The 22,448-nt window shown below is 40.3% G+C and overlaps 1 protein-coding gene across 3 annotated transcripts in view; it reads right to left on the bottom strand.

Annotated features, from left to right (window-relative positions):
* Nucleotides 1-3,717: 3,717 nt before the first annotated feature.
* FCRL4 (Fc receptor like 4) overlaps nucleotides 3,718-22,448 on the bottom strand; it is a 38,315-nt gene continuing 19,584 nt past the window's right edge. For 2 of the 3 annotated variants that reach the window (XM_043452839.1, XM_043452846.1), the window contains exons 7-13: nucleotides 18,686-18,796; nucleotides 18,215-18,277; nucleotides 15,670-15,697; nucleotides 14,822-14,904; nucleotides 14,554-14,622; nucleotides 5,445-5,476; nucleotides 3,718-5,347 (exon numbers count right to left, since the gene is read on the bottom strand). In XM_043452839.1, the coding sequence (XP_043308774.1) occupies nucleotides 5,306-5,347; nucleotides 5,445-5,476; nucleotides 14,554-14,622; nucleotides 14,822-14,904; nucleotides 15,670-15,697; nucleotides 18,215-18,277; nucleotides 18,686-18,796 (428 nt within the window). In that variant the 3' untranslated portion in view covers nucleotides 3,718-5,305. Of the gene's footprint in view, nucleotides 5,348-5,444; nucleotides 5,477-14,553; nucleotides 14,623-14,713; nucleotides 14,905-15,669; nucleotides 15,698-18,214; nucleotides 18,278-18,685; nucleotides 18,797-22,448 lie in introns of those variants that run through there. The other variant, XM_043452840.1, reaches the window with a different exon arrangement.

Here is a 22,448-nt window from a genome sequence, read left to right as displayed (position 1 = left end):
TTCCCTAACACATGGGCTAAGTGCTCCATCTAATCATACTTTCCCATTATATGGGAATTATCTGTTTATGTAGCTATCTCTTCCAGTATATTACTTTGGAAACTTCTTTTTAATTTTATTTTTAATTGAAGAATAATTGCTTTACAATATTGTGTTGGTTTCTGCCACACATCAATATGAATCAGCCATGGGCATACATATATCCCTCCCTCATGAACCTTCCTCCCACCCCCCACCCTTTTCCGCTCCTCTAGGTGATCACAGAGCCCTGGTTTGAGTTCCCTGAGTCATATGGCAACTTCCCACTGGCTATCTATTTTACGTTTGGTGGTGTAAATGTTTCCATGCTGCTCTCCCCATTCGTCCCACCCTCCCATTCCCCTCCCCTTGTGTCCACAAGTCTGTTCTCTACTGGAAACTTCTTAAGGAGAAACATTTTTTCCTGATCTATCTTTATGCTTCGTATACTAAGTGCACATTAAATATTTTTTGACCTAGAAAATAAATCAGTGGCTTACTAAATACTGACAATTAATATGTATTGAATGCTTATATGCAAAAGGCACATTATCAGACACTTACATTGAAGTGAAGCGAAGTGAAGTTACTCAGTCGTGTCCAACTTTTTGCGACCCCATGGACTGTAGCCTACCAGGCTCCTCAGTCCATGGAATTTTCCAGGCAAGAGTACTGGAGTGGGTTGCCATTTCCTTCTCCAGGGGATATTCCCAACCCAGAGATCGAACTTGGGTCTCCTGCACTGCAGGCAAACACTTTACCGTCTGAGCCACCAGGGTTGCTTTATATAATTCTCATAACCCATAAATGTTAACTAAGTACTTACCATGTGTTGGGCTCTGAAAGAGGCACTAAGGATACACTATTAAACAAAATAAATAAAATTCTTATTTACATAGAGCATAAATTATGCTTTGGGTAATCAGATAATAAACAAATTTTTAACAAAAATTTAGAATGTCAGATGAAAAAAGTGCTTTGGATAAATATGAAGTAGCATAAGAAGAGGAGTTAATGAAGATTAGGTGATGTGTCTATCATAAACAGGTAATAAGGGAAGGCTTTATGGAGATTACAACATTTGAGTAAGCTCTAAAGGATGAGAGGAAACAAGTAGAGGTTATCAGGAGGAAAGGCATTACAGACAGAGGGAAGAGCAAGGACAAAAGCCTTGATTAGGAATGCATTCACAATGGTCATACAAGGTATGTGCATGTGTGCTAAGTCACTTCAGTTGTGTCCGAGTCTGCTACCCTTTGGACTGTTGCCCACTACGCTCCTCTGTCCATGGGATTCTCCTGGCAAGAATACTGAAGTGGATTGTCAAGCCCACCTCCAGGAGATCTTTCTGACCCAGGGATCAAACCTGCGTCTCATGTCTCCTTCACAGGCAGGTGGATTCTGAGATAGTCAATCCCTAGGCAGGTTGATAAGAAGTCCAAGGTCTCCAAGGAGGAGAAAGGAGTTTGGGGCTCTCAAAGAGGAGATAGGGGTCTGGAATTCTCAAGGAGGAGGAAAGGACAAAGGTTTTTTCCTACATTCCTTAGTAAGGATTATATAACTATAATGTATCCAGCTTGAAGACATGTTTCTCTTTCCTGAAAACCTTCTGACTAATCCTGTTATCTTAAAATGTATATTATGGGAGTGAATCTAGTAAGATCTTTACAACCTTGAGACATCCTTTTCATTTATTTTAATAACCAATTAAAAAGTATATAATTCCCTTGCTAAGACTAGGGATGGGGGCACTCTCTGCCCTCCTCCTGATGTCTATGTCAGAAGCTTCCTCTGTTCCCTTTTCACTTTAATAAAACTCTGCTACACAAAAGCTCTTGAGTGATCAAGCTTGATACCTGGTCCCAAAGCTAAATCTTCATCAGAGATCACAAATCCAACATTGTTCACCATAAGCTATCAGTTCTTACCACCTGGGAAGTCCGTGAGGTATCTTCATTTTGCATAGAGGGAAATTAGACACAAAAACATTTTATGCAACTTATCTAAGAAATTATAAGTGGCAAATTCAAATCTTGAACTAAAATCTTTTGGATTTAAAGCCCATATTCATCCTGATACACTGCTTTTACTAGCTACACTAAAAGTACACATACACACACAGACACACACACACGCACCCCATTCTAAAAGAACAGTCATGGCAGATCTTTTAGAATGAAATAGGTAATTCAGGTATTCAGAAGTATTTATTAAGCACCTACAATGTATCAAGCATAGTTCTAGGTGCTTGGGATATATCAGTGAACGAAAAAGACAAAGGTTGTTGCCCTTACTTTCTAGAGGACCGACATACAATAAGCGTAGTACATAAGCAAATTGTATAGTATATTTTAAAGTGGTAAGTGCTATGGGGGATAAAAGTAAAGCAGAGTAAGGGAGATTGGGAGTGCTTAACATTTTTTTAAGCTTTTTATTTTGTATTGGAGTATAGCCAATATTAATGCATATTATAGCTTCAGCTAGATAGCAAAGGGACTCAGCAACACATATACATGTATCTGTTCTCCCCCCAAACTCCCCTTCTATCCAGACTGCCACATAACATTGAACAGAGTTTCCCGTGCTATATACAGTCGGACATTGTCGGCTATGCATTTTAAATATAGCAGTGTGTACATGCCCATCCCAAACTCCCTAACTATCCCTTCCACCCTAGATCTTATTATCTTTTAAAAAATTATTTATTTTTAATTGGAGGATAATTGCTTTACACTACTGTGTCAGTTTCTGCCATACATCAACATGATTGAGCCATAGGTGTGCATATGTGTTCTCCCTCTTGAACCTCTCTCCCAGCCCATCCCACCCCTCCAGGCTGTCACAGAGCCCTGGGTTGAATTCTCTCAATCATACAACAATTCCCCTGGCTATCCATTTTACATATGGCTTCTACATACTTTACATACTTCTACATACTTTGTTTTTCTCTTTCTGACTTACTTCACTCTGTATAATAGGCTCTAGGTTCATCCGCCTCATTAACATTGACTCAAATGTGTTCCTTTTTATGACTGAGCAATGTCCAAAGAAGACATACAGATGGCTAGTAAACACATGAAAAGATGCTGAACATTGCTCATTATTAGAGAAATGCAAATCAAATTACAATGTGATATCACCTCACACTGATCAGAATAGCCATCATCAAAAAATCTACAAAGAGTAAATGCTGGAGAGAATGTGGAGAAGAGGGAACCCTCTTTCATTGTTGGTGGAAATGCAAACTGATACAGTCACTATAGAAGCCAGTATGGAGTTTCCTTAAAAAACTAGGAGTAAAACTACGATTATGACCCAACAATCCCACTACTGGGCTGCCCTGAAAAAAATCATAATTGTAAAAGACACATGTACCCCAGTGTTCCTTGCAGCACTATTTACTGTAACTAGGACATGAAACAACCTAGAGATCCATTGATGGATGATATGGGTAAAGAAGCTGTGGTACATATATACAATGCCAATGCTTAACTTTTTATCATCGAAATTTAAGACATATAAAGAGACTAGTATAAGTTCTACTTCCTCCCTTTATGTACCTACCATCCAGCTTCAGAAATGGTGCTCACATGACCAATCTTGCTTTATCTGTACCTCTATCCACTTCCTGCCCACCCAACTCTTATTGGATTATTTCAAGCAAAATCATAATATTTAATGTACAAATACTTCAGTATGAAGTAAAAGATGAATATTTTTAATAAAAACATAACCATAATGCTATCATTTATACCCAAAACATAAATTCTTCAAACACATAAATTATCCAAACATAATTTCTTCATACTAATGTACAAATTTCATTTAGTATTTCCATAAGTAATTCCTTTTAAACTTGATTTGTTTGAGGCAAGGCCCAGTCATTCCTTTTGACTGACAAGTCTTAAGTATCATTTAATTCATAAGTCTTCCCTTTCTCCTTCCTTCTTTCGTTAAAGAAACCAGATCATTTGTCCTTTAGAATTTTTCCATAGTTTAGATTTTTCTGATTGCAATCCCATGGTGCTATTTAACAAAATCCTTTGTCCACTGTATTTCCTATAAACTGGTAGTTAGATCTAGAGACTTCAATGGATTTACTTCTGATAATTCAGGCTTAAATACTTTGTAGGTGGTATTGAATATTTCCATTAGGAGGCCTATAATATTAGGTTGAGTTTTTTTTATATCAGCTTGATCATTAGGTATAGCGTGAAACATTCACACAACTATTTTGTGTGAATAGTTCCTTCTTCATCTATTGGAAGAATTATTCTAACATCACCTATTTGATAACTCAAAGATACAGCTCTTACAAGAAAGGTAGCTCTATATCCTTTGAGTAGGAAAAAGTATTTAGAGACTACAGCATGTGCAATGGATGCTCATTGTTACTGAGTTATTAATTATTTCTAGACCTTTCCAGTGGATGACCTCAGAAATAGATAACATTTTTAAAATGAGCAGGTTCTGTCATCAGTTTGCACTGACATTTCCAATTCAAATTTAGATTTTCCAGGTTATTACTTAACTTTTTATATTTGTTGTATTTCTTGTCTCCAGTGTTAAAAATCTTTGTTCCTAATAACATTAATGTAATTAGGTTTTGCTTTTGGAACCTCAGTCTGGAGCCTGCTTCTCCAGCTCTTCAAATGACTTTTCAAAGTAGCCAATATAAATTTTTAAATTCCTTTATCTGTAAACCACTTGAAATGGATTCTTTTGTCTGCAAGTGAATCTTGACAGGCAGGGTAAGCAGGAGGGATGGACCTGTGCTTTGCTTGTCAAGTATGCATGCAGCCACTCATAGTGAAACCAATTGATGCAACCTATTCCCCACGGGGAGAGTTGCTGAATATGTATTAAACAGAGACCTGATTCATCAGTCCTTTCTATCTAGATACAAATCCCAATTCTCCAAAATTTGTCCTTCTGTTTTTCTATAGCAGTCTTTCTCCCTCTCCTGAAATCAGACAGTAAGGAGCACATTAGGTTAGGCTCAGAGAAGGTATATAGGCTTTCCTCTTGACCGTGGATCTTGGTCATTTCAGTGTAGTCTCTGAAGGGTCTTCCCATCAGCGCCTCAGATTGGATGGATCAGAAGTCCTTGGAGTGAATGCACATGGGCAAGAAGAACTGGAAAGCTGGAACTAGTTGGCCACTCCAGAGTCCTCAAGGCTTCGCTAAGCTGGGTCTTTGGATCAGAGACAAGTCATATAAGTAGGGTATTCTCATAACTTTCCGTGGCATCTTCATCTTTAGAGCTGACCTTTCCAGACGAGTCATCTCAGAGCTGTGTCTTCACTTCAGAGTAGACAATTGAGACATGCTGGGGTGGAAAGAAGATAGAAGAAGAACTGGAAGGAGAGGAAATGTGGGGTGATAGGTAGTAGTGGGAGAGAAAACAATCAGGAAATGAAACTCACCTGGTCCTCTAGAGATGTTCTGAAGGTATTGGCTGTGGAGAAAAAGAAAACCATAGGGTGATGAATGTTTTGATCCACTCCAAACCCAGTCTTCTAGCTTATTTCCCAGAATCTGGGAGTCAATGGGCTTCTGTATTGACTTGTTATTTTCTCTTCTCTGCCACCCAACACCTCCTACAACACACATGATCTTATTTTACCATTTCTTAACTCAACTCTCTGCATGTTCTTTGCAAGCTCCATTGATCTATAAAGTTCTCCCTCAATACCACAAAGAGAAATCTCACTCCTTTTCTTTACCAGATGTTAAGAGATAATTTCTCTCTTAGTTTCAATTATTGCCTCCCTTAATTTATAGCACCTCCATCTCACCAATCGCAAAGTCCAAGCCCTGCTTTTTCTGCAAGTTCCCACTAGAATGCTTTAAATGTATGCCCTGAGGGAAAAACCATCTTATGTTAGCATGTTCTGGTTTTGACTTGATTGCCAAAGTTTCTTAGAGATGGAGTCACAGTAAGAGAAAACTTTAGCAGGTATAATTTCTCATATCCTCCTTATTAGACATAAAGAATCTCAGAGCAGATAGAATCATGAGAACTATACAGTAATTTTATGGAGGGATAGAGCCTGGGAAAAAGAATACATCCTGGAATACTCTATTTTTCATCATATTTTTTCCCATGGATCTTCCGGGGTTACAGTTCTTTTTAATGACCAAATAGAAGCTATGTACTCTCTCCCTGGAATAATAGACACATGCAAGGAACTTTGCATGCAATTCAGGGGCTTCATGCAAACACTGAGTCACTGGTGAAGAAATATTGCTACAGATCACCAACACAGAAAGTGCCTGAAATATAACTCATCCACCAATAGAGTGCTCAGCTTCAAGGGTGTTTTGACAAATATGTCAAAGACAGAGTGTGAAGAGCAGCAACTGATCAAGGTGACTCTATAAGAAGCACCCAATTAACCCAATCAAATTGATGGTAATTCTAATTTTATCATTCAAAAGATCCTGATTAGTGAGGATGGCTGAGAAATCAGTGACAGACAAAGCAGGTGTTCAGAGGATATGCATTAGTCAAATATAGCAATAGGCACTATATGCAGCAAATATTATAGTAAAACAGAAGACTTAGTTTTCATTGGATTTGGGAACTTGCAGAAGTCCTTAACCTCATTTGTAAACCAAGTTCTGGATCAGCTTATAATTGAAATTTCTACTAGACACAAGGATACTGAAAAGGCAACTTACAAGATAGAAGAAAACACTTGCAAACCATATTATCAGATAAGAGATTCATATGTAAAATATATAAGGAATTCATACAACTCAACAGCTAAACTAACAATAACTCAATTTTAAAATGGGCAAAGGATCTGGAGAGATGTTTCTCTAAAGAAGACATACAAATGGTCAGCAGTTATTGAAAAGGTGCTCAACATCAGTAATCATCAGTGGAATCAAAACCATATTGAGATATCACATCACACCTGTTAGGGTGGCTATCATTAAAAAGACAAAAGATAACAAGAGTTGGCAAGGATGTGGAGAAAAAGGAATTCTGGAACACGGTCAGTGAGAGTGTAAATTGGTACTGCTAATGTGGAAAACTGTATGAAGGTTTCTTAAAAAGTTAAAAATAAAACTATTGTATGATCCAGCAATTCCACTTCTAAGTACATATCCAAAGGAATTGAAATCAGGATCTCGAATAGATCACAGCAAGATATAGAAACAACTTAAAAGTTTATTGATGGATGAGTGAAAACCAAAATATGATACACACACACAGATATACACACACATATACAATGGAATATGATTCCACCTTAAGAAAAACACACATACACAATGGAATATTATTCCACCTTAAGAAAGAAGGAAATCCTGTCATTTGTGACAACACAGTTGGATCTGGAGGACATTATGCTAAGAGAAATAAGCCAGATACAGAAAGACAAATACTGTATTTTCTCAAACTCATAGAAGCAGAGAGTAGAATAGTGGTTACAAGGAGCTTGGGGAAAGGAAACTAGAGGTAAGGCTCAAAAGATACAAAGCTTGAGTTATCAAGGATGAATACATTCTGGAGATATACTGTATAGTAAGGAGAGAAGCGAAAGGCAAAGGAGAAAGGAAAATATATACCCAACTGAATGCAGAGTTACAGGGAATAACAAGGAGAGATAAGGCCTTCTTAAGTGAACAGTGCAAAGAAATAAAGGAAAACAATAGGATGGGAAAGACTAGAGATCTCTTCAAGAAAATTAGAGATATCAAGGGAATATTTCATGCAAAGATGGGCACAATAAAGGACAGAAACAGCAAGGACCTAATAGAAACAGAAGAGATTAAGAAAAGGTGGCAAGAATATACAGAAGAACTGTACAAAAAAAAGCTCTTAATGACCTAGATAACCACGATGGTGTGGTCACTCACCTAGAGCCAGACATCCTGGAGTGTGAAGTCAAGTGGGCCTTGGGAAGCATTACTACGAACAAAGCTAGTGGAGGTGATGGAATTCCAGCTGAGCTATTTCAAATCCTAAAAGATGATGTTGTTAAAGAGCTGCACTCAATATGCCAGCTGCTGCTGCTGCTGCTGCTGCTAAGTCGTTTCAGTCCTGTCCAACTCTGTGCGACCCCATAGACAGCGGCCCACCAGGCTCCTCTGTCCCTGGGATTCTCCAGGCAAGAACACTGGAGTGGGTTGCCATTTCCTTCTCTAATGCATGAAAGTGAAAAGTGAAAGTGAAGTTGCTCAATCATGACCGACTCTTCGCAACCCCACGGACTGCAGCCACGCTCCTCCGTCCATGGGATTTTCCAGGCAAGAGTACTGGATTGGGTTGCCATTGCCTTCTCCACAATATGCCAGCAAGTATGGAAAATTCAGCAGCGGCCACAGGACTGGGAAAGGTCAGCTTTCATTCCAATCCCAAAAAAGGACAATGCCAAAGAATGTTCAAATGCTTGTACAATTGCCCTCATTTCACATGCTAGCAGAATTATGCTCAAAATCCTTCAAGCAAGGCTTCAGCAGTACATGAAAAGGCAGAGGAACCAGAGATCAAATTTCCAACATCTGCTGGATCATAGAAAAAGCAAAGGTATTCCAAAAAAATCTCTTTCTGCTTCATTGACTATGCTAATGGTTTTGACTGTGTGGGTCACAAGAAACTGTGGGAAATTCTTAAAGGGATGGGATTATCAGAGCACCTTACCTGTATCCTAAGAAGTCTGTATGTAGGACAAGAAGCAACAGTTAGAACCAGACATGAAACAACAGACTGGTTCAAAATTGGGAAAGGAGTACATCTAGGCTGTATATTGTCACTCTGCTTAATTAACTTAAATGCAGAGTACATCATGTGAAATGCTGGGCTGGATGAAGCACAAGCTGGAATATCAAGATTGCTGGGAGAAATATTGACCTCAGATATGCAGATGATATCATTTTAATGGCAGAAAGCAAAGAGGAATTAAAGAACCTCTTGATGACAATGAGAGAGAAGAGTGGAGAAAGCTGGCCTAAAACTCAACATTCAAAAAACTAAGATCATGGCATCCAGTCCCATCACTTCATGGCAAATAGAAGAGGGAAAAGTGGAAACAGTGAGAGATTTTATTTTCTTGGGCTCCAAAATCACTGCAATGATGACTGCAGCCATGAAATTAAAAGACACTTGCTCCTTGGAAGAAAAGCAATGACAAACCTAGACAGCATACTAAAAAGCAGAGATATAACTTTGCCAACACAGGTACATCTAGTCAAAGCTATAGTTTTTCCAGTAGTCATGTACATGAGAGTTGGACCATAAAGAAAGCTGAAAGTCAAAGAATTGATGCTTTTGAACTGTGGTGTTGGAGAAGACTCTTGAGAGTCCCTTGGTCTGCAAGGAGATCAAACAGTCAATCCTAAAGGAAATCAACTGAATATTCATTGGAAGGACTGATGCTGAAGCTCCGATTATTTGGCCACCTAATGTGAAGTGACTCATTGGAAAAGACCCTGATGCTGGGGAAGATTGAAGGCAGGAGAAGAGGGCAACAGAGGATGAGATGGTTGGATGAAATCACTGACATCATCAATGCACATGAGTTGAGGAGACAGAGAAGGACAGGGAAGCCTGGCATGTTGTAGTTCATGGGGTAGCAAAGAATTGGACATGACTTAGCAACTGAGCAATATATTACAATCACTAACTATATTTTATCGTATGCTTAAAATTAGCTAAGAAGGTAAATCTTTTGTTAAGTGTCCTTACCACACATCATCATTATCATCATCATAAAAAAGAAAACTTTGGAAAATGGTGCATATATCTACGGCCTTAAACTGTGGTGACAGTTTCCCTGGTGTTGATTCGTCCCCAAACTCATGAGCTGTATATATTAAGTAGGCATAGCTTTTTACATGTCAAAAAAATAGTGAACTACTTATGCTAGAATGTGGATGAATTTCAAAACATTGTTTTAAGCAAAAGAAGCCAAACAAAAGGATTGCATTATATAAGAATCCATTTATGTGAAATTGTTAGAAAAGCAAACTATAGGACAGAAGGCATATCAGTAATTGTCAAGGGTGAAGCTGGAGGGAGATTAACTGAAAAGGAATATGAAAGAATTTTCTGGGCTTCTGGAAATGTTCACACATCACACTGTGACTGTGGTGGTGGTTCTGTGAATGGATACATTTGTTAAAATAATTTGAATGTGCATTAAAAGTGGTGAATTATATTTTATACTGTTTATACCTCCACAAAGGTGATTAAAACAATCAATTTGAGGAGAATAGAAAATTGAGTGCATCACACTAAGTATTATCTCCTAAAATTTTGGTTTAGGTATGTGTGTGTGTGTGCATGTATGTGTGCACATTCATGTTTCTTAATAGTACAACTTGTATTTCTTTTCTTTTTTTTAACACAACTTGTATTTCTTACTGCAGATTACAATAAAAAATATTTCAACACCCCTTATCGGGAGCATTGAGAGTTCTAACTCACAGCAAGTGGTAGGATCAAAAGAGATCTGCTGGGCCAGCTAGGACCTGAAATTCTCAGGTGTCCCCAAGCACAGATGTGGTCCACATGGGAGACAGAACAAGCAGAAGTGTGGTGACCTTCAGTCCTGTTCAATAAGGCCCCCAGGTACCAAGGGACTCCAGCAGCAGGAAGTTGGATATGACTGATTGGAGGTGAGGCCAGTGAAGGAACAAGAAACAACTCATTAGAAAAACCTCAGCTGTGCAGAAGGAACTTTAGGAAGGAGGGCTCCAGCAGGAAACCTCAAGAGACCATGTATATACACGTTATAGGAGGGAGTGCCCGTTTAAGTATCTGTCATCCCAGGAAGGCAGAAGCCAGCTTCCACAGTACCAGGTGGAATAACTTCTTTCCTACTCCTTTCCCCTGGCTAGGTAGGAAGTCAACCCAAGAGATAGGGAAGAAGCCAACTCTGCCTGGTTCTCCCCCTCACCCACACCATTGCCAGATTCACTCTGAAACTTGCCTGCGTTAGGAGAGGAGAAAGTTCTGATTAATCATCTTCAAACTTGGCGTTCTATTTACTTAATAAGTAAGAGATTATGAGACTATGACATAAAGTGTCCACCTACTGTCTATCACCTAAGAGAATGGAGAATGTGTTGAAAAGCCTTTGGTTGCCAGAATTTTCAACCCGAGTGCCCAGGAAAATCTCTCACAGAAGAAAGTTTAAAGACACAGAGGGGGACAGAAAATTTTTGTAAGTAAGTCATGAGTCTTGCTTGCTCAGTATGTGGGTTACACAAGGTCGTTATATAAATTAACTAAACATGTATATATTACACATATTAATATTTATATATTATAATAATAGTATTCTTATCACATGGTTCAGTTCAGTTCAGTTCAGTCACTCAGTCGTGTCCAAATATTTGCGACCCCATGAATCGCAGCACGCCAGGCCTCCCTGTCCATCACCAACTCCTGGAGTTTACTCAAACTCATGTCCATTGTGTCGGTGATGCCATCCAGCCATCTCATCCTCTGTCATCCACTTATCCTCCTGCCTCCAATGTGTTCCAGCATCAGGGTCTTTTCCAATGAGTCAACTCTTAGCATAAGGTGGCCAAAGTGCTGGATTTTCAGATTCAGCATCAGTCCTTCCAATGAACACCCAGGACTGATCTCCTTTAAGATGGACTGGTTGGATCTCTTTGCAATCCAAGGGACTCTCAAGAGTCTTCTCCAACACCACAGTTCAAAAGCATCAATTCTTCAGTGCTCAGCTTTCTTCACAGTCCAACTCTCACATCCATACATGAGTACTGGAAAAGCCATAGCCTTGACTAGATGGACCTTTGTTGGCAAAGTAACGTCTCTGCTTTTTAATACACTATCTAGGTTGGTCATAACTTTCCTTCCAAGGAGTAAGCATCTTTTCATTTCATGGCTGCAATCACCATCTGCAGTGATTTGGGACCCCAAAAATTAAAGTCTGACACTGTTTCCAGTGTTACCCCATCTATTTGCCATGAAGTGATGGGACCAGATGCCATGATATTAGTTTTCTGAATGTTGAATTTTAAGCCAACTTTTTCACTTTCCTCCTTCACTTTCATCAAGAGGCTTTTTAGTTCCTCTTCACTTTCTGTCATAAAGATGATGTTGTCTGAATATCTGAGGTTATTGATATTTCTCCCGGCAATCTTGATTCCAGCTTGTGCTTCTTCCAGACCCGTGTTTCTCATGATGTACTCTGCATATAAGTTAAACAAGCAGGGTGACAATTACAGCCTTGACGTACTCCTTTTCCTATTGGGAACCAGTCTGTTGTTCCGTGTCCAGTTCTAACTGTTTCTTCCTGACCTGTATACAGGTTTCTCAAGAGACAGGTCAGGTGGTCTGGTATTCCCATCTCTTTCAGAATTTTCCACAGTTTCTTGTGATCCACACAGTCAAAGGCTTTGGCGTAGTCAATAAAGCAGAAATAGATGTTTTTTCTGGAGTTCTCTTGCTTTTTCGATGATTCAGCAGATATTGGCAATTTGAACTCTGGTTCCTCTGTCTTTTCTAAAACCAGCTTGAACATCTGGAAGTTCACAGTTCATGTATTGCTGAAGCCTGGCTTGAAGAATTTTGAGCATTACTTTATCAGCATGTGAGAGGAGTACAATTGTGTGGTAGTTCGAGCATTCTTTGGGATTGCCTTTCTTAGGGATTGGAATGAAAACTGACCTTTTCTAGCCCTGTGGCCACTGCTGAGTTTTCCAAATTTGCTGGCATATTGAGTGCAGCACTTTCACAGCATCATCTTTCAGGATTTGAAATAGCTCAATTGGAATTCCATAACATCCACTAGCTTTGTTCATAGTGATGCTTTCTAAGGCCCACTTGACTTCACATTCCAGGATGTCTGGCTCTAGGTGAGTGATCACACCATCATGATTATCTGGATCATGAAGGTCTTTTTTGTACAGTTCTTCTGTGTATTCTTGCCACCTCTTCTTAATATCTTCTGCTTCTGTTAGGTCCTTACCATTTCTGTCCTTTATCGATCCCATCTTTGCATGAAATGTTCCCTTGGTATCTCTAATTTTCTTGAAGAGATTTCTTGTCTTTCCCATTCTGTTGTTTTACTCTATTTCTTTGCATTGATCACTGAGGAAGGCTTTCTCATCTCCCCTGGCTATTCTTCGGAATTCTGCATTCAAATGGGAATATCTTTCCTTTTCTCCTTTGTTTTTCACTTCTCTTCTTTTCACAGCTATTTGTAAGGCCTCCTCAGACAACCATTTTGCCTTTTTGATTTCTTTTCCATGGGGATGGTCTTGATCCTTATCTCCTGTACAATGTCACGAACCTCCATCCATAGTTCATCAGGCTCTCTGTCTATCAGATCTAGTGCCTTAAATCTATTTCTCACTTCCACTGTATAGTCATAAGGGATTTGATTTAGGTTATACCTGAATGGTCTAGTGGTTTTCCCTACTTTCTTCAGTTTAAGTCTGAATTTGGCAATAAGGAGTTCATGATCTGAGCCACAATCAGCTCCTGGTCTTGTTTCTGCTGACTGTATGCAGCTTCTCCATCTTTGGCTGCAAAGAATATAATCAATCTGATTTCGGTGTTGACCATCTGGTGATGTCCATGTGTAGAGTCATCTCTTGTGTTGTTGTAAGAGGGTGTTTGTTATGACCAGTGCATTCTCTTGGCAAAACTTTATTAGCCTTTGCCCTGCTTCATTCCATACTCCAAGGCCAAATTTGTTACTCCAGGTGTTTCTTGACTTCCTACTTTTGCATTCCAGCCCCCTATAGTGAAAAGGACATCATTTTTGGGTGTTAGTTCTAAAAGGTCTTGTAGGTCTTCATAGAACCGTTCAACTTCAGCTTTTTCAGCATTACTGGTTGGGGTATAGGCTTGGATTACCATGATATTGAATGGTTTGCCTTGGAAATGAACAGAGATCATTCCGTCATTTTTGAGATTGCATCCAAGTACTGCATTTCAGACTCTTTTGTTGACCATGATGGCTACTACATTTCTTCTAAGGGATTCCTGCCCACAGTAGTAGATATAATGGTCACCTGAGTTAAATTCACCCATTCCAGTCCATTTTAGTTCGCTGATTCCTAGAATATCAGCATTCCCTCTTGCCATCTCCTGTTTGACCACTTCCAATTTGCCTTGATTCATGGACCTAACATTGCAGGTTCCTATGCAATATTGCTCTTTACAGCATAGGACCTTGCTTCTATCACCAGTCACATCCACAACTGGGTGTTGTTTTTGCTTTGGCTCCATCCCTTCATTCTTTCTGGTATCACATGGTAGGTGCTTTGCAATAATTCATTCACTATTTTCAGATAACCTTTGAACATATACCCTCATGATTACAATGTCTGTTAGACAGATGCTTAACTTTTGTTCTGATATCAGGAAGGATGCTACATAGCTTTCTGTATCTGTCCTCTTTCTTTGGAATCTAAGCACTACTATAGGGATTTTTAATCTGTCTTGATCAGTGATTCACTCCATTTACTCAAAGCAGACTCAGTAAACGTGTCAAATGAATGAATGCAGTTTGCAGCCAAAATCTCTCCCCAGTAACGTACCTTCCCCTTCTGCTCCAGGCTGAGTAATCTGGATCTCAGAATATACCAAGTCTCTTTCTCTGGGATGCACTGAGAAGAGAAAAAAAAAAAAAAAAAACTTCGTAAGCAATCCCAGTCAGTGGGGTGTGCTACAGATGCTTCTTCATAAACAATTGTTTACCATGAATTTCTGGGATGCTTAGGGAGACCAGGGCCTTTTGCTAGGCCTCAAAACAAGTATCTTTCTCTGGCTCAGGCCCAGAGCAGCTTCCCACCAGGGAGTCCTCACCGTTGATGTACAACTGCTGCAGCTCCACGGGGGCAGGGTGCAGGGGGTTGAGGGGTTCTGATGGGCCTACGGTCAAGGGTCTCCTGTAAGGCATAGAAACACTGATCACCCTTGGAACATTATACTATACATGAAAGTGGGATAGAGAAAAAAAAAAAAGAGTAGGGAGAAGTCAGCAGAACAAGGCTAGAAGAGTCTTTGACGTCATAGAAATGATCATCTCATAAATAGAATGGTCACTCTCAATTGGTTAAAAAAAAAAAAAAGCCCAGCCTCATCATCAAGAGGAAGTGTCTTTACAGCATTCTGCCTGGATAATTCAAGAAGCAATTAGACAAAATCCATGATCCAAGAATCTGACTATGACCTAAGACCAAGACACTGACACAGATAGAAGAACAAGACCCTATTTATCAAACCAAACTTAAAAACACAAAATTTGATGAGTAAATAAGCACAGTTGGGACAAAAAGAGGATTACTAGAAGCTGAGACCCCACTGTAAAATCTAGGACTAACAATCATTTTATACAGTTATAGTAACATGTGGTCTAACTATAGGACTATTTGCATCAGAAATACTTTCTGCCAACCTAGAAAATCTATAACCTTTAGTATCATCCATTTAATGGAATGGATAAATTTGAAATAAGAAACTGATCTATTTATGCGGGAAAATCCGTTGTATACACTATTAGGATTCCAAGAAGCTGTGATTATGGCCATTTTAAAGAATGTGAAAGTGGGAGCATGAAGCCACAGGGACATAGAGAAATCACTTGTTCCAATCTTGTTGCCCCACAATTCTGCATATTTTATTCTTGGGAAACCAGAAGGCTGAGACCTCACCTGATTGTGCCTCCCTGAGAGTCGTCTCCTGCAAATAAAACAAAGGCAGATTTGTGTCAGCAGAGGGAGCCCTTTCTCAACTATTTCACACATACATACCACCTGCTGTGTGCTGAGCTGGGCAGTGCTCAGATGTGTCCGACTCTTTCGACCCCATGGACTGCAGCCCGCCAGGCTCCTCTGTCCATGGGGATTCTCCAGGCAAGAGGGCTGGAGTGGTTTGCTATGCCCTGTTCCAGGGGTTCTTCCCAACCCAGGGATCAAACCCAGGTCTCCCGCACTACAAGCGAATTCTTTATCATCTGAACCACCAGGGAAGTACAAGAATACTGGAGTGGGCAGCCTAGGTCTCCAAGGGAACTTGCCAACCCAGAAATCAAACTGGGGTCACCTGCATTGCAGGTGGACTCTACCAGCTGAGCTACCAGGGGAGCCCATGTGCTGCCAAGAGAATCAATTCAAACATGGGTGCAGTCTCAGATTCTCGTGAATAAGAATTGAACCAAGCACATAACTTGCTGGGGACAGGGCTACACATTGTTGTGTTGAATACGCAAACATCTGAGACTTGATTAGGGTTCAAGGCTGTGTTGATATACCTTTGGTTCAGTTCAGTCACTCAGTCATGTCCGACTCTATGCAACCCTATGAATCACAGCACGCCAGGCCTCCCTGTCCATCACCAACTCCCAGAGTTTACTCAAACTAATGTCCGTTGAGTCGGTGATGCCATCCAGCCATCTCATCCTCTGTCATCCCCTTCTCCTCCTGCTCCCAACCCTTCCCAGCATTAGGGTCTTTTCCAATGAGTCAACTCTTAGCATAAGGTGGCCAAAGTATTGGAGTTTCAGCTTCAGCATCAGTCCTTCCAATGAACACCCAGGACTGATCTCCTTTAGGATGGACTGGTTGGATCTCCTCACAGTCCAAGGGACTCTCAAGAGTCTTCTCCAACACCACAGTTCAAAAGCATCAATTCTTCAGTGCTCAGCTTTCTTTATAGTCCAACTCTCACATCCATACATGAGTACTGGAAAAGCCATAGCCTTGACTAGATGGACCTTTGTTGGCAAAGTAACGTCTCTGCTTTTTAATATGCTATCTAGGTTGGTCATAACTTTCCTTCCAAGGAGTAAGCATCTTTTCATTTCATGGCTGCAATCACCATCTGCAGTGATTTGGGACCCCAAAAATTAAAGTCTGACACTGTTTCCAGTGTTACCCCATCTATTTGCCATGAAGTGATGGGACCAGATGCCATGATATTAGTTTTCTGAATGTTGAATTTTAAGCCAACTTTTTCACTTTCCTCCTTCACTTTCATCAAGAGGCTTTTTAGTTCCTCTTCACTTTCTGTCATAAGGGTGGTGTTATCTGCATATCTGAGGTTACTGATATTTCTCCCTGCAATCTTGATTCCAGCTTGTGCTTCTTCCAGCCGAGCATTTCTCATGATGTACTCTGCATATAAGTTAAATAAGCAGGGTGACAATTATAGCCTTGACCTACTCCTTTTCCTACTGGGAACCAGTCTGTGTTCCATGGCCAGTTCTAACTGTTTCTTCCTGACCTGTATACAGGTTTCTCAAGAGACAGATCAGATGGTCTGGTATTCCCATCTCTTTCAGAATTTTCCACAGGCACACAGTCAAAGGCTTTGGCGTAGTCAATAAAGCAGAAATAGATGTTTTTCTGGAACTCTCTTGCTTTTTCGATGATCCAGTGGATGTTGGCAATTTGATCTCTGGTTCCTCTGTCTTTTCTAAAACCAGCTTGAACATCTGGAAGTACACGGTTCACGTATTGCTGAAGCCTGGCTTGGAGAATTTTGAGCATTACTTTAGTAGCGTGTGAGATGAGTGCAATTGTGTGGTAGTTCGAGCTTTCTTTGGCATTGCCTTTCTTTGGGATTGGGATGAAAACTATACTAAATAGAACTAAATTGTTTTTCTTGCAGAGTAGTGTGGGGCTATGCGTGGATTTCCAGGAGAATCTGTGGTTATGCCCAGGACCTCAGACTTCACCTCAGGCTTGTTAAGGACACTTTGGTCAGAGGTCCAAAGCTCCATACATCCAGCCCAGTGCAGGATACAGAGGAGGTGCTCAGAAGGATGAGGTGAGTTGAGTTGAATTAAGTTAAAACACAGAGTTGTGCTTCCCTCGTGGCTCAGACAGTAGAGCATCTTCCTGCAATGCAGGAGACCCGGATTCGGTCCCTGGGTAGGGAAGATCCCCTGGAGAAGGGAAGGGCTACCCACTCCAGTATTCAAGCCTGGAGAATTCATGGACAGAGGAGCCTGGGGAGCTACAGTCCATGGGGTCACAAAGAGTGGGACGTGACTGAGCATGCACTCAAAACACAAAGTTAAAGCATGTGGGTAACTGCACTAGAGCTGAAAAACTTTTGTGTGTGTGTTCAACACCAGATTTTCTGATGTCTGAAGCTAGCCTGACCTGGGCTAAAGCAAGAAAGCTTTGGAAGCACGGCAGATAGTATGTGGGAGAAACTCTCTCCTCTGGGTGGAGGGGAAGCCAGTAACCTGACCTGTAGAGAGCGGAGTCATTGGAATACAAGATGCTGGTCCCAGGCTTTGACTCACGAATATCTCTGAGGAAGAAGGATAGAGATTAGTCACCTCCCATTCTCAGTCATTTCTTCATAGGGCCTTTCAGTTTTATTTGACTGTCCACTTACGGGAGAAGTAGGATGGGTTAAAGTATCTAGTTGACCAGTCTGTTTGGACCAAAGCAACTATCCAAGGAAACCATCTGAAGTTCTTGAAACTTTACATTAAAATGTTTATTCCGTCCCCATCTTTCACCTGAGGCTTCATAAATTAGACTAGACACCTATTAAGAAAACTGCCTTTTGAAGAAAGCAGGTGAGCCCGTCAATTAGCACTGGGATGGTGAGGTGGAGAATGGTAATGTGGCAGTTTCCAAGGCTGCAATATTTGGGGTTCCTGAGGCAGGGAGAGGTTGTGGAGGTTAGCCAGGGGTAAGAGAGAACACAAACCTGGTTTCCTCTGGTGCCAGCAGTAAAACAGCAGGGCCACAGCCAGGAGAATGCTGAGTGATCCCCCGGTGGTTCCTCCCGCTACAAGGCCTATTTTAATCCCTGGGATGCCTGGACAGAAAAAGCGTGTGTGAGAGCCTCAGGGGGAGGGATCTAGAGCCTGGAGGTGCCCTGAAGCCCTGGAAACTTTCCTCGACCTGGCTGGGGTCCTGTGCCCTGGGAAAGGGAGGGCTCTAGAAGACAAGGACCCATGGGGACCGTTGAGGACTGGACTAGGACTGTGCGGCACAGGAAGCAGGTCTCCACTTGTGGGCAGCACAGTCCTGAGCCTGCATATGACAGGAAGTGACTCACCACGCAGGGGCAGAAGGCAGGCATCTGAGGGGATAGTGGCACAGGGGGGAAAGGAAGCCAGGTCCCTCCACTGGTCCACTGACTTCACTTCAGACATTAATATTTGGAGGGACATCTATGGTTTCCCAGGTGGCTCCCTGGTCAAGAATCTGCCTACTAATGCAGGAGACACAAGAGATGTGGATTCGACCCCTGGGTCAGGAAGATCCCTTCAGTAGAAGGCAACCCACTCTAGTATTCTTGCCTGGAAGATTCCCTGGACAGAGGATCCTGGCAGGCTATGTAGTGCATGAGGCTGAAAAGAGCTGGACATGAGTGAGTGACCGAGCACACACACTGCATCTGTCTATCTATCTCACCAGTTGTCTATCTATTCTGTACTCTTGTAATTGGGCCATTTGGAAATTTCTCCTAGACATCTGGAAAGATGTTATGACAATGACTTGGCAGAATCCAACTTGGAACAGCAACATGCCTGAGAAAGAAAGCAAATGTCTCCACTGATTAGGGCACTAGTTGAACTAACAGTAACTCTGATACTGCTCTCTATTAAAATAATATACTGGGACACCACAATGAAATGGCATCAGTTTCCTTCCTCCTAGAAGCCTGAGTCTTATGTGCTTTGAAGAGCTGGGGGAAAAAAAACTGATAGAAGGAATAGACTAAATTGTTGGAGAATTTTGATATTTTTCATCAGATCCATTCTCCAAGGCCAGGGTGCCCTCTCTCCACTCCTATTTAACATAGTTCTAGAATTCTCAGCCAGAGCAATCAGGCAAGAAAATAATAATAATAATAAAAGGCCTCAAAATTGGAAAGGAAGAAGAAAGATTGTCTCTGTTTGAAGATGACATGACCTTATATAAAGAAAATCCTAAAGACTCCCCAGAAAATCTGTTAGAACTAATGAACTAATTCATAGAGTTGCAGAATACAATATCAATACAAAAATCAGTTGTGCTCCTATACAACAACAAGGGATTATCTGAAGAAGAAATAAAGAAAACAGTCCTATTTTCAATAGCATCAAAAACAATAAAAGAGTTATTATTGATTGCAAATTGAATCAAGGAGATGAAAGATGTGTATATTGAAAACCATAAGATATGGTTAAAAAAATGAAGACACAAATATATGGAAAGAAATCCCATGTTGGTGAATTGAAAGAATTAATACTGCTAAAATGTTCATACTGTTCAAAGCTATTGAAGCCAAACAGATTCAATGCAATCCCTATCAAAATCCCAACATCATTTTTTATAGAAATTAAAAACAAAATTGTATGGCACCACAAAAGACACCAAATAGCTAAAGCAATCCTGCAACAAAAGAACAAAGCCAGAGGCTCTACATGACCTGAATTCAAACAATATAACAAAACTTGAACAACCAAAACAAATAGGCATTGGCATAAAAACAGAAACATGAACCAGTGGGATAGAATCAAGAGCCCAGACATAAACCTGTGAATATATCATCAACTAATATTTGTCAAAGAAGTCAAAAATACTCAGTGGAAAAGATACTCTCTTAATAAATGGTGCTGGGGAAACTTGCTAATTCACATGCAAAAGAATGAAACCGGGCCTCCATCTTAAATCACTCACAAAAATTAACTAGAAATGTATTAAAGACTTTAAGAACAGAAACCATAAAACTCCTAGGAGAAAATATAGGGGAAAAGTCATTGGTAACAATATGAGGAAGTCATACAACTCTATAGCTAAAAAAAAAAAATCCTCAAATAATAATTTAAAAATGGACAAAGGATCTGAATAGTCATTTTTTACAAAGAAGACATGCAAAAGCCAACAGGCACAGGAAAACGTGTTCAACATCATTGATCATCAGGGAAATGCAAATCAAAACCACAGTGAGGTAGCACCTCACACCTGTTACAATGGCTTTTTTTTTAATAAAATTGTTTGAAATCAGAGTGTAAGCAAAAGAGTAAAACTAAGTTTCCATGCCTTAGTTTAATAAAGCAGTCTAGCTTATGGTGTCCTTGGACTGCAAGAAGACCAAACCAGAAATCAGCCCTGAATATTCACTGGAAGGACTGATGCTGAAGCTGAAGCTCCAATACTTTGGCCACCTGATGCAAACAACTGACTCATTGGAAAAGACCCTGATGCTGGGAAAGATGGAAGGCAAAAGGAGAAGGGGTCAGCAGAGGATGAGATGATTAGACAGCATCACTGACCCAATGGACTTGAATTTGAGCAAACTCTGGGAGATATTGAAGCCTGGCTTGCTACAGTCCATGGGGTCGCAAAGTCAGACATGACTTAATGACTGAACAACAACAAGGTTATGGTGATTTAGCAAAACATAGGAAAGCAAGAAAATGCATCACACTTATACCAAATTAAGCATGTTGAGTTATGTGACTAATGTATGTAATTTTAATTTTGCTTTACACTTTTCATAAAAATAAACTTTATTCCCTATAACTCAAAAAAAGGAGAGAGAGACAGGAAATAATATGTTGGTAAGGACAAGGAGAGAAGAAAACCCTTGTACAGTGTTGGTGAGAATGTAAATTGGTGCAGTCACAGTGAAAAACAGTATGTAGACTCCTATAAAATTAAAAAAAATAGAATTATTATATAATCTAGCAATCCCACTTCTGGGTATATATCCAAAGAAAATGGAATTACTATCTCGAAGAGATATCTGCATCCCCATGTTTACTGCAATATTATTTACAATAACCAAGATATGTGCAACCTAAATGTCATTGATGTATGAATAGATAAAGAAAGTGTGGTATATATGGGGTTTCCCTGGTGGCTCAGTGGTAAAGAATCCCCCTGCCAATGCAGGGCTACAGTCCAAATGGTCACAGAGAGTCAGACATGACTGAGTGACAAAGCACAGCCAATGCTGGAGACACACGTTCGATTCTAGGTCGGGAAGATCCCCTAGGGAAGGAAATGGCAACCCACTCCAGTATTCTTGCCTGGGAAACCCATGGACAGAGGAGTGTAGTATGCTACAGTCCATGGGGTCACAAAAGAGTCAGACATGACTTAGCAACTAGACGACAACAAACACACACTATTCAATCAGGATGGAATGTGAATATGGTAGACTATTATACAGCTATAAAAAAGAAAATTTCGCCATTTGCAACAACATGAATGAAGCCTGAGGGCATTATGCTAAGTGCAACAAGTCAGACAGAGGAAAAGACAAATATTTTATGATCTCACTTACATCTAGAATCTTTAAAAAAAAAAAAAAACTCACAAAAACAGAGAATGAATTGGTGGTTGCCAGGAGTAAGGGGTGGAGGGTAGGAGAAATGGGTGGAGGTGGTCAAAGGATACAACTTCCAGTTATAAAATGAGTAAGTTTGGAGGATGTGATGTATACAATGGTGATTATAGTTAAGAATATATTG

Source organism: Cervus canadensis, chromosome 2, assembly GCF_019320065.1.
Source record: "Cervus canadensis isolate Bull #8, Minnesota chromosome 2, ASM1932006v1, whole genome shotgun sequence".
Taxonomy (NCBI): Eukaryota; Metazoa; Chordata; class Mammalia; order Artiodactyla; family Cervidae; genus Cervus; species Cervus canadensis.
Note: the sequence above shows the minus strand (reverse complement) of the source record. Positions and strands in the feature narration are given on the sequence as shown.